Source organism: Fusarium oxysporum, chromosome 1 (assembly GCF_000149955.1).
Source record: "Fusarium oxysporum f. sp. lycopersici 4287 chromosome 1, whole genome shotgun sequence".
NCBI classification, from domain to species: Eukaryota; Fungi; Ascomycota; class Sordariomycetes; order Hypocreales; family Nectriaceae; genus Fusarium; species Fusarium oxysporum.
In genome coordinates, this window is record NC_030986.1 from 3,368,862 (window position 1) to 3,378,556 (window position 9,695).

The 9,695-nt window shown below is 50.8% G+C and overlaps 3 protein-coding genes across 10 annotated transcripts; 1 reads left to right on the forward strand and 2 right to left on the reverse strand.

The window, feature by feature from the left end:
- The first annotated feature begins 25 nt into the window (after positions 1 to 25).
- FOXG_00552 (minichromosome maintenance protein 4 (cell division control protein 54)) lies at positions 26 to 4,211 on the forward strand. Its single transcript, XM_018376978.1, has 3 exons — positions 26 to 499; positions 549 to 1,424; positions 1,476 to 4,211. Exons 1-3 carry the CDS (start codon positions 187 to 189, stop codon positions 3,332 to 3,334), a joined length of 3,048 nt encoding a protein of 1,015 aa, XP_018232626.1. The 5' UTR covers positions 26 to 186; the 3' UTR covers positions 3,335 to 4,211.
- FOXG_00553 (uncharacterized protein) lies at positions 1,766 to 5,542 on the reverse strand. Of its 2 annotated transcripts, XM_018376979.1 has the most exons (3): positions 5,130 to 5,542; positions 4,334 to 5,080; positions 1,766 to 4,279 (listed from the first exon to the last, which is right to left on the reverse strand). In XM_018376979.1, exons 1-3 carry the CDS (start codon positions 5,310 to 5,312, stop codon positions 3,542 to 3,544), a joined length of 1,668 nt encoding a protein of 555 aa, XP_018232627.1. In that variant the 5' UTR covers positions 5,313 to 5,542; the 3' UTR covers positions 1,766 to 3,541. The 2 variants fall into 2 exon arrangements, with proteins under 2 accessions (XP_018232627.1, XP_018232628.1); XM_018376980.1 differs by having other exon boundaries at positions 4,334 to 5,542.
- Positions 5,543 to 5,823: 281 nt separating this feature from the next.
- Positions 5,824 to 9,358, reverse strand: FOXG_00554 (uncharacterized protein). 7 transcript variants are annotated; one of them, XM_018376986.1, is made up of 5 exons: positions 9,084 to 9,358; positions 8,873 to 9,022; positions 8,198 to 8,695; positions 6,528 to 8,144; positions 5,845 to 6,472 (listed from the first exon to the last, which is right to left on the reverse strand). In XM_018376986.1, exons 3-5 carry the CDS (start codon positions 8,624 to 8,626, stop codon positions 6,191 to 6,193), a joined length of 2,328 nt encoding a protein of 775 aa, XP_018232634.1. In that variant the 5' UTR covers positions 8,627 to 8,695; positions 8,873 to 9,022; positions 9,084 to 9,358; the 3' UTR covers positions 5,845 to 6,190. The 7 variants fall into 7 exon arrangements, with proteins under 7 accessions (XP_018232633.1, XP_018232629.1, XP_018232634.1 ...); XM_018376983.1 differs by having other exon boundaries at positions 5,847 to 6,472; positions 8,198 to 8,804; positions 9,084 to 9,287; XM_018376987.1 differs by having other exon boundaries at positions 5,919 to 6,472; positions 8,198 to 8,704; positions 9,084 to 9,336.
- Between the last annotated feature and the right edge of the window lie 337 nt (positions 9,359 to 9,695).

A 9,695-nucleotide genomic window follows, 5' to 3' on the forward strand; every position in this document is an offset into this window, starting at 1 on the left:
CGCCCTCGCGTCAAGCACTTTACGCGTCTGAAAAAGGAGACGCGACCCGTCACCCAGCCAATCCCTGCGCGGCCCCTCATCTTCACCACCAATTTCCCAACATCAACAGTAGCAAAAGACAAGGGTCACGCCAAGTCACTTCTTCTACCTTCTCTGGCATAAACATACAAATAACCCAAAACGAAAATGTCGTCGCCTACGAAAAGGTCGACACGCAGCTCAGCGACCCCTCGTCGTGCTGCTGGCAATTCAGAGACGCCCCGTCAAGGAAACTCTCAGCTCGATGCCCCTTCGAGTCCCCTCCACTATCAGTCTTCGTCACCAGGACCAAGCAATCAGAACAATCTCCCCCGAGATGTGTCTTCGCCATTTGGGCATATGACGAACAGCCAGAGCGATGTCCCTAGCCCTCCCCTGCGACAGATGACAGATACTCAAAGCGACCTGGATCCTGAAAGAACACCTCGAGCAAACCTAACCACACCGGCCTATCATGGAGGTGAGAACTGGCTTAATCAACCTTACCTTCACTTAACTGACCACCATAGGATCTTCACCTATCCACTACGAGCCTAGCTCCAGCCCTGGCAGATCACTGCGACAACAGTCTGAGCTTCGAAGTGAGAGCAGCGGCTTGTTCTTGGGTTCTCAACTCGGCACGCCGGCGCCTCACCGCAGAGGCGATATCAATTCCGATGCGACTCGAACACCCCGTGCTTCTCGGCGAGTGATTCTCGACGATGCTGGCCGTGTAGTTCGTGAGGGTCCCGCTGATGGATCCGATGCCGCCTCTTTCGCGAACAGGGACCCCAATACGTCAGAGGCTGATGTTCTTGGTGGACAAGGACAAAGTCTTATTTGGGGCACGACTGTCTCTATCGACGATACCTTCGCATCGTTCAAGGAATTCCTTCGCAACTTTACACAGAAGTATCGGATGTACCGCGATGGTGCGTCAGATGAAGATGTTCAGAACGCTCCTGATGCAGAGTCAAAGCCATATTGGGAGGCTCTGGAGAACATGTTGCTCTTGGGAACAACACGACTTTATCTTGATATCTCTGACCTGAACCTATATCCACCAACCCGAAAGCTATGGCATCAAATTCAAGCCTACCCCCAGGAAATCGTGCCAGTCATGGATCAGTCCGTTCATGACATGATGGTTGAGATTGCACGGGCAGAGACTTTGAGAAACCGTCAGTCGCAGAGCAGCGCTGGCCACCAAGCCTCCCAACAGAGCACTCAGAGCTCAGAACCTGTCTTTCCCAGCTCGGATAGACCCGAAGAGGCGCCCACACCCCGGACACAACCAGATCAACAGCAGCAAGCTTCGCTGGAGGATCAAGTAGCTTCATCTATTTATGTGGTTCGACCATTTGGTCTGGACAAGACCACCAACCTGAGAGACCTGAATCCTTCTGGTAAGTTATACTCTACTATAAGTATCCCTTCCTTCGACTAACATTGACCAGATATGGACCGCTTGATCAGCATCAAGGGTCTCGTTATCCGAACAACCCCCGTTATTCCTGATATGAAAGATGCCTTCTTTCGTTGCAATGTTTGCAACCACTCTGTCAATGTTGGCTTAGATCGTGGTAAAATTCGCGAGCCCACCGAGTGTCCTCGTGAGATTTGCAAGTCCAAGAACTCCATGTTGATCGTGCACAACAGATGTTCCTTCGAGGACAAGCAGGTCATTAAGCTTCAGGAGACACCCGATGCTGTGCCTGCTGGTCAGACGCCTCATTCAGTGTCGGTCTGCGTTTACAACGAGCTGGTCGACTTTTGCAAGGCTGGTGACCGTGTTGAGTTGACAGGTATCTTCCGTGTCAGCCCTGTTCGTGTCAACCCCCGCCAGCGTGCCCTCAAGAGCGTGCACAAAACATATGTTGATGTTCTTCACATTCAAAAGGTCGATAAGAAGCGCATGGGCGCTGACCCTTCTACGCTCGGTGTCGCTGGTGAGGAGGAAGCTGAAGCCGGAGAGAACGGCATCGAAGAGACACGAAAGATCACGATTGAGGACGAAGAGAAGATCCGGGAGACAGCCGCCCGTGATGATATCTACGAGCTTCTTGCTCGTTCCCTAGCTCCCTCTATCTACGAAATGGACGACGTCAAGAAGGGCATCCTGCTGCAACTCTTTGGGGGCACCAACAAGACTTTCCAAAAGGGTGGTAGTCCCAAATATCGAGGTGACATTAATGTCCTCCTCTGTGGTGACCCGTCGACAGCCAAGTCGCAGATGCTTTCGTACGTTCACAAGATTGCCCCCCGCGGCGTTTACACGAGTGGCAAGGGATCCTCAGCTGTCGGTTTAACTGCGTACGTTACTCGCGACCCAGAAACAAGACAGCTTGTCCTCGAATCTGGAGCCCTGGTCTTATCAGACGGTGGTGTCTGCTGTATCGATGAGTTTGATAAGATGTCTGATGCTACGCGCTCCGTACTCCACGAAGTGATGGAGCAGCAGACCGTCTCAGTCGCCAAAGCCGGTATTATCACCACTCTCAATGCGCGAACTAGTATCCTCGCCTCCGCAAACCCTATCGGCAGTCGGTACAACCCCGATCTTCCTGTTCCTCAAAATATTGACCTCCCTCCTACCCTCCTCTCGCGATTTGACCTCGTGTACCTCATCCTGGACAATGCCGATGAGAAGAACGATCGACGCTTGGCCAAACATCTTTTATCGCTTTACCTTGAGGACAAGCCCCAATCCGCTCCCAACAAGAATGATATTCTGCCAGTCGAGTTCCTCACTCTCTATATTTCCTATGCGAGATCCAAGATTCAACCTACTATCTCACAAGAAGCGGCTCAGGAGTTGGTCGACTGCTATGTTGCCATGCGCTCCCTTGGACAAGATGTCCGCGCCGCTGATAAGCGTATCACTGCCACCACCCGTCAGCTTGAGAGTATGATTCGTCTCTCCGAAGCTCACGCCAAGATGCGCCTTTCTGAGACTGTCACACGTGACGATGTTCGCGAGGCCAATCGTCTCATTCAGAGCGCCCTCAAGACCGCCGCCACAGATGCTCAGGGACGTATCGACATGAGTCTCCTCACTGAGGGAACAAGTGCTGCTGATCGCAAGCGTCGCGATGAGCTACGTACCGCTCTCCTACGCCTCTTGGATGACATGACAGCTGGTGGCAACACCGTGCGTTGGACTGATGTTGCTCGCCGACTGAGTGAGGGCGCCAGCATTCCTGTCGAACAGTCCGAATTCAACGACGTGATGAGGGCTCTTGAGGCGGAGAGCGCCATCATGATCACAGGCGAAGGAGCAAGAAGGACCATCCGCAGAGTGACCTCTGTTGCATAGAAATGATAAGTACGGAGCTCACTCGACGTTGAATGATATACCATGTAGATGAGTTGATGAGGTTTACTAGATCAAAGGTTGTACGATGATGAACCTCCTGGCTGGGTCAGGCGTTGGGCATATTTGTGGGGGATAGATAGACGTGGACATGTTTAATTCGATTAATGCTATGATCATTCTACCAGCCTTGAAACCTGTACCGGGGGACTATTGCCCGGCTTCGAGCCCTTTCTTGACTTTAGTAGCAACTTCCAGAGCATCTCTTAGAGTGTCGATCAAGTCTTCTTCGTTTTCTAGACCAGCCGAGATTCGCACACTTGCTTCCCTGACTCCTAGTTCATGCATATACGCCTTCTCGTCGGGTTTCTTACCAAAGACGACCATGTTGTACGCAAACATGATTGTGACATGTCCGCCAAGGTGAGGGCTCGGATAGAAGCCTGCCCTGTCGTAGAACGCAATCGCAGCTTCAACAGTTGAGAATTCAACTGTCAGGAGGCAGCCGTATCCAGGCTCTGGCAGTTCTGGTGTTGCTCGCCTTAGTATTGCATCGTAGTTTGACTTGCTGCCAAGCTGACTGGGATATTGCACATTGACCACAGGAGAGTCTGGGATTGAGATGGCTTTGTGGAGAAAGTTCGCCATGGCGAGAGCGTTCCGGTTAAGAATCTTGGTACGCTCAAGGAAGTCCTTTGAATTGGAGAGTAAGACTTTCGCATCGGAAGCAAAGAGCTCATTATGATGAGACTCTTTGAAAAGAGACCGAAGATTATGATAATGGGGAGAAGTGGGATTTAGGACGATGGAACCGCCCATGACATTGGCATAGCCACTGAAGGACTTGGTGAGAGATGAAAGGAGGACGTCTGAGTTGGATAGGACGTCTACATTGGCGAAACCACTGATTGTGTCGTCGATGATGAGAAAGAATCCATACTCTTCAGACTATTGAGTGTCAGCGAGTCCGCAGTAGGGCAGGGCAATATGGGATCCGCTTACTAGTTCCTTCAAACGTTTCGTATCGACAGTTTCCAAGGTTGGATTTCCAGGAACCTCCACAAATGCATGGCTGACAGGTCTTCCCTCTTCTTTCTCATGCTTTAGCCAGTCCTCAAAGACCGAAAGACCTTCTTTATCAACCTTTCCAAAATGTTTCATTCCTTGCGGGCATTCTTCTATAAGATGGTGGTATGTATTGTGGAAGATGATACCCAGGACGACAATAGTGCCAGGTCGGTGCTTTGTCAACAGAACGCTGGAGTGGAAGATAGCAGCCATGCCCGTCGGGTATAGAAACACATCGCTTGGTGTACACTTCACCTTGTCTGCATCAACCGGTGCACGATGGAGAAGCTCGACGATCCTCGTCCGGAGATCACCATGGGCTTCGCTCTCGGGAGTCCAAGTCGGAGATGGGATAGGGCCTTTTTCGGCTTCAAAGGGAACTTCCTTGATAGTGTCTATGCTTTTGAGAAGATCCTCAGCTCCACGAATAGAGATTCCGAGTCCTGGATTCTGCCAAGTGAGCACGACAGCAGGCATCGCCGTTGGACTAACGAGGATAAGATATACTCTATGGCCTGCTATATCGACGCATTTGAGAGTGGCGTCCTGGACTGTCAAGCGTTTGTCTCCACGGTTCTCGTGGGTGACATGATGAAGAGTATATGGCCATACCGCAGGGTTAAGATAAACCAACGCAGCCTTGTCGGTATGGCCAAGACGTTTTGCAATCTCATGCCCAAGCTAAAGCCAGCGTCGTCAGTACGTTATTCTCACATATATATGGACTTACTTGAGCAGAATAGTGCGTGGGCATGAAGCGAGGATATATGTGAACCAGCTTCTTCATAGGAGCAGGATCGCCTTCTCGAATGGCCTTCGCCACATCCCATCCCGGAAGATTAGTGATAACACTGTAGGGAGCTTGAGGAGGAGGAGCGTGTCCAACTTCGGACTGGGTCTTTAGTACGACCATGATGATTAAGTATATAAATGAAATAGTCAGGTCCAGAACAGTGAGTAGGGTTGTGCGATACGGTTCGAGAAACACCGTCGTGTCCTAATTCACCATCAAGTCTTTATATACCTGCTGCATCGCAGACTAGTGCACCCATCGTTCGAATCCTCATGGATTTAGTTGCTTCCGTGTACAGTGGCCTCGACCTGTTAAACATGCACTAGTTAGACCAAAAGTGACCTTTAGAGTAAAGCCTCCAGGTTGGACTAGTTCCACTTTCCTCCCAGGGTGTTGGTTCGACATAGAGACCGTGGCCTAGAATCAGATATAACCTGGAGGTTGACAGCCTTGGCGCTGATACTATGTGTATCGCCAATCATGGATACCACCATATGATGGACTATAAGCTATGGGCTACAGTGGCGGTTACTAGTGGGAATAAGGTTCCGCGGCTCCGTACTGCCGCGGAGGTAGCTGAGGGTTATGGACTCAAATTCATTGGGTCAGGATACTCTCGATGAAATGGAAGTCGAAGAGATTGCAAGGAGGATTGGGGAAAGCGGCTGACCTATTGAGATTATCATGGCCATCCTCAACATCTGACAGAAATCGACAACACCAAGACTGATGATAGAGTCAATCGTCAGTCAGGAAATGTAGTGACCAATACTGCTCCTTCTGTATGCTTTTTAACTTTGCTGAGCTCACTAACTGCATTACTCGACTTTGTAAACTAGCCACTTGACCTATCGCTTCCACCTCTTCAACTGAGGAACTCATATTACACAAAAGGGAACCGATCCAAGCCTAGCACAACACCCTCATCAAGACTCTATCCCAAACACCGCTACAAAAATGCATGCAACAAAGCCTACCAAGACCAAGACTCCTTGTTCCTACCAGATGCCTCTCTCCTTACCCTCAAACCCAAAGTTCGCGGCTACGCCTACGAACAGAGCTATGCAGAGAATGCTTGGACCCCAACGGTCGTAGAACCCAATAGCCTTACGTTCTCGGATGCCTTTACTTCGGTGGAGATACGTAAACACAGAGTAGGCGAGGCTTGCAATAGCCAACGCAGTAAAGAGGCCAGAAATCCAGAAGTGGGTAGGTGTGGGATGGCTACCGAAATTGAGTAGCGTGACAGCAATTGTGCCGATGTAGATAGAAAACTCGAGCTATCAAACGAAGCGTATTAGTAAACGAACACGTACTTGACATCAAAGTACTTACCCATCCCAAAAATGTTCTTTCAGCCGCAAAATAGACCTTGGGTTCCACGCGTACAGGCACGTAGATCTTCTTGCCAGGGGGCGCCTTAAACTTCTTATTCTGAATAGGATCGTGCCCAAACAAGGCTTGCAGCCGGTCACTGCGTTCAACCTGCGTGCTTCTAGGCGCAGGAATAGCAAGCTTGAGCGCAGAAATCACGTGTTTTCCAAAATGTTGTCTGAGATGTCGAGTCTTGGCAGAAAGCAAAGTCGAGTAGTAGCGCCATCCTCCGCTTCTCTTGGCTTGCGCCAGCTCGTATCTTTCATCATACTCATCATCGGAGTTGTATATCGCATAGTCTTCATCGGCCGCGGGAAGGTCTGTCATCTGGCCCTCCATGTCAATAGGGGGGAGCTCGCGGAGACCACGGGCGCCCTGTGCGCTCGACTCGCCGTTAGTGCCGTTGCGGCCAGAAGCCTGTAATTCCTCGTCATCCGAGTCAAGTTCTTCGTCATCATCAGATGTATTGGTAGTACCTGACAACCCGGGTCGTCGAATACCAAAGTCATGAGTAACGGGTTTGCGGATGTCTACGTCCATCTGAGGCATCCAGAAAGGCAGGAGGTTGATTCTATCAGGAAACAACGTCGCCGTACCGTGGATGAACTTCGAGAATTTGGGCACAGCCTCCACCAGGTGAGATGAGATGAGCTGGCGAACCCACTCAGGTGGTTTCTGACCGGACTGCGTCTGGAGCTTGACCTCCAGAACGGCATAAGGGAACCGCTCAATGTCTTCGGCAGGCAATTGCGAAAAGGGATAGTCAACACCGATGTCCATACGGCGCCAGTTATCTCCAGAGCGGACACGGCCATCAAGATTGTCTTCTCGTACCATTGTGAGCTCCGTATCCAGCGAAATTCGGACACGGGCATCGGCGGGCAGCTGGAACGCAGTGCGGTTATAGAAAGATCGGCAAACGGGCTTGTAGCCCTTTTTAATAACCGAATATTGGATCTCAGAGGCCAATCGCTCGTCCTCAGCAATGGCCTTCTCAGACTTCTTGCCCTCTTTGCGTGCCTTCTCAAAGATGGCGGCTGGGAGCAGTTCTCCCTTCATGTACGCGTTGACGTTTTTCTCCTTCATGGCAAATCGAGCCTTGACGGACTTCTCACCCGTCCAATCTTCACGATGAGTCTTGCGCTCGACGAAGATCGTCTCTGTCTTCATGCCTCCATACCATCGAAGTCGAATCGCCTCGGCACCTTCAGTTTTCTTCAGTCGACCTTCGTACAGGTCCCATGTGTCGGGATTGTCGTAGTAAATCGATGTGATGGCTGAATCTTCCGGGTCGAAGTCCTTGTTGGCATTGAAGACGAGAACAGGCAAGTGCTTCAGGATAATAAGCTTCAGTTCCGTGACATTGTCGGGGTGCACCCAATATTTAGTCGTTTGTCGGATGAAGTTGGCTTGGCCTCCACCCGCAGCACTGTCGCCCTTGACGGGATTTCCGCGAGTTCGGACGAGGTCGTAAAGCTTCGACAGCTTGATGACAGCCGCGTCGTAGTTTTCCTTGTAAAAGGGCTTGGCTTTGAGCCGGCTATCGAAAACGGGCTTCAGGTGCCATCCGGTCGTTTTCTGGAACTTTCGTTAGGCAACCGCTGCGTTGTTTCCAATGGTTTAAGTCTTACATCGTGCTTCTTAATGATCTTGTAAAACCCGGTATAGTTGAGCTGCACAAACTTGGCGAGGTCATGGACATCGGCTATAATGTCGCTGAGATCCTCTTCGAGAAGCATGAACTCTTCTTCGCTAGGGCCATTCTCGCCAAGGCCACGCTCATTCAGGCGGTTAACAACATCCTTGACTTCGCGTTCGCTCACAGCAATTCGACGAGAAATCTCCATAGCCTTGACCTTCTGCTTTGTGTGAACCTTGTCGAGCTCTGACTCGAGCCTTTCGACGAAGCGCGTCTCGTCATCCTCAGTCCATTCTAGGCCCTTGCCGGCCTTCAAAGGACCGGTAGGTCCCTTGAGCTCATTTTTCAAACCATCGTAATCGATATAGTACCACTGATACTCCTGAATAACGCTGGAGCGCAACTGCTCTCCGAACTTCATGACGACGACGCCGGGTCGGACAGAAAGATTTTTGCCGTCGCGGGTGCTGAGCCAGGTTCTGGAACGTGTCTTGAGGTCCTGAACGATCAGCATGTGCGCATTGAAGAAGCTGGATACGACATCCAAGGAATTGAGCTCGAATAGTAAAGGCTGATGATGGATGAAGAAATATGAGACGCTTGACCACAATGCAGCCGAGGAAGTCAATCGACGGATGCTGATGATACAGTTCTTTTGCTGGCTTACCTGGTGACGATAATAAGAGAAGAGGAGGGCGAGAGAGACAATGTTTTTGGTGTCGCCGAAAGTTACGAGATGACCGAGGCGTAACAAAACAGGTCAGGGCTTCCGAGTCGGCAGGTACGGACGGACTATTTTAACGAATATGCAAGGTAACTGTAGCACTGTAAGTCAATTACAGTGCGGCAGGTACGAGAAAAGTTCCAGGTTTCCTTGCCTTGACCTGATCTGAACTCTTTCGTCGCTTCGCTCTGTCTTGTTATCGTTGGCGTCGAGCAACTGACTTTAGGTCGGGCGTTATGTGGAGCAACAGGCCGACATTGGTTTAGTTGGCGTTGTCACGGTCGAGAGCTCTGTTCGAGACAAGCTCTGAACCTGAGACGATTGGCGAATCATGTTGGTGGCTACAGGAACGTGCACGTCACTGAAGGAAACTCAATAGCGAGGCTACGAGACGAGGGAGGGACAGGGGAGTCTGAGAAGAAAAACTGGTGCTGGAGAAGCGAGGGTCCGCTGCATTTCTTAGCGGCCGTTCTTCCATACCTATTTGGGGCTTCTCGTCCAAGGTGCTGTGCAATGCAGGCATGCGCCGGCGTCATTTTACATGGGATACAAACTGGAGCTGACAGTGCATGGACTACCTAACAAGTGTCCTATTCGCCAATTGAGCCCGTCAGCACCCAAGCTTGTCAGAAAACATCTTCCATGCACGTGTAAATGCATATTGGCGGCATTGCACTACAATCCCCGGCTGCCCAGTTGCGAGGGTGGATCGATTCAGCCGTGGAGACTCTCTAACACAAGGTGGGGAAATGTGTTGAGGCTCGGT

Excerpts from the sequence above, each read along its gene's own strand:
- FOXG_00554 (XM_018376981.1), bottom strand. The coding sequence starts at position 8,719 with ATGCTGATCGTTCAGGACCTCAAGACACGTTCCAGAACCTGGCTCAGC. Across the intron at positions 8,145-8,197 it reads AGATCATTAAGAAGCACGAT|AAAACGACCGGATGGCACCT; the intron begins GTAAGACTTAAA and ends CGAAAGTTCCAG. Across the intron at positions 6,473-6,527 it reads AAAGAACATTTTTGGGATGG|CTCGAGTTTTCTATCTACAT; the intron begins GTAAGTACTTTG and ends TTCGTTTGATAG.
- FOXG_00553 (XM_018376979.1), bottom strand. The coding sequence starts at position 5,312 with ATGGTCGTACTAAAGACCCAGTCCGAAGTTGGACACGCTCCTCCTCCT. Across the intron at positions 5,081-5,129 it reads CCACGCACTATTCTGCTCAA|CTTGGGCATGAGATTGCAAA; the intron begins GTAAGTCCATAT and ends CGCTGGCTTTAG. Across the intron at positions 4,280-4,333 it reads CGAAACGTTTGAAGGAACTA|TCTGAAGAGTATGGATTCTT; the intron begins GTAAGCGGATCC and ends GACACTCAATAG.
- FOXG_00552 (XM_018376978.1), top strand. The coding sequence starts at position 187 with ATGTCGTCGCCTACGAAAAGGTCGACACGCAGCTCAGCGACCCCTCGT. Across the intron at positions 500-548 it reads CACACCGGCCTATCATGGAG|GATCTTCACCTATCCACTAC; the intron begins GTGAGAACTGGC and ends TGACCACCATAG. Across the intron at positions 1,425-1,475 it reads GAGAGACCTGAATCCTTCTG|ATATGGACCGCTTGATCAGC; the intron begins GTAAGTTATACT and ends AACATTGACCAG.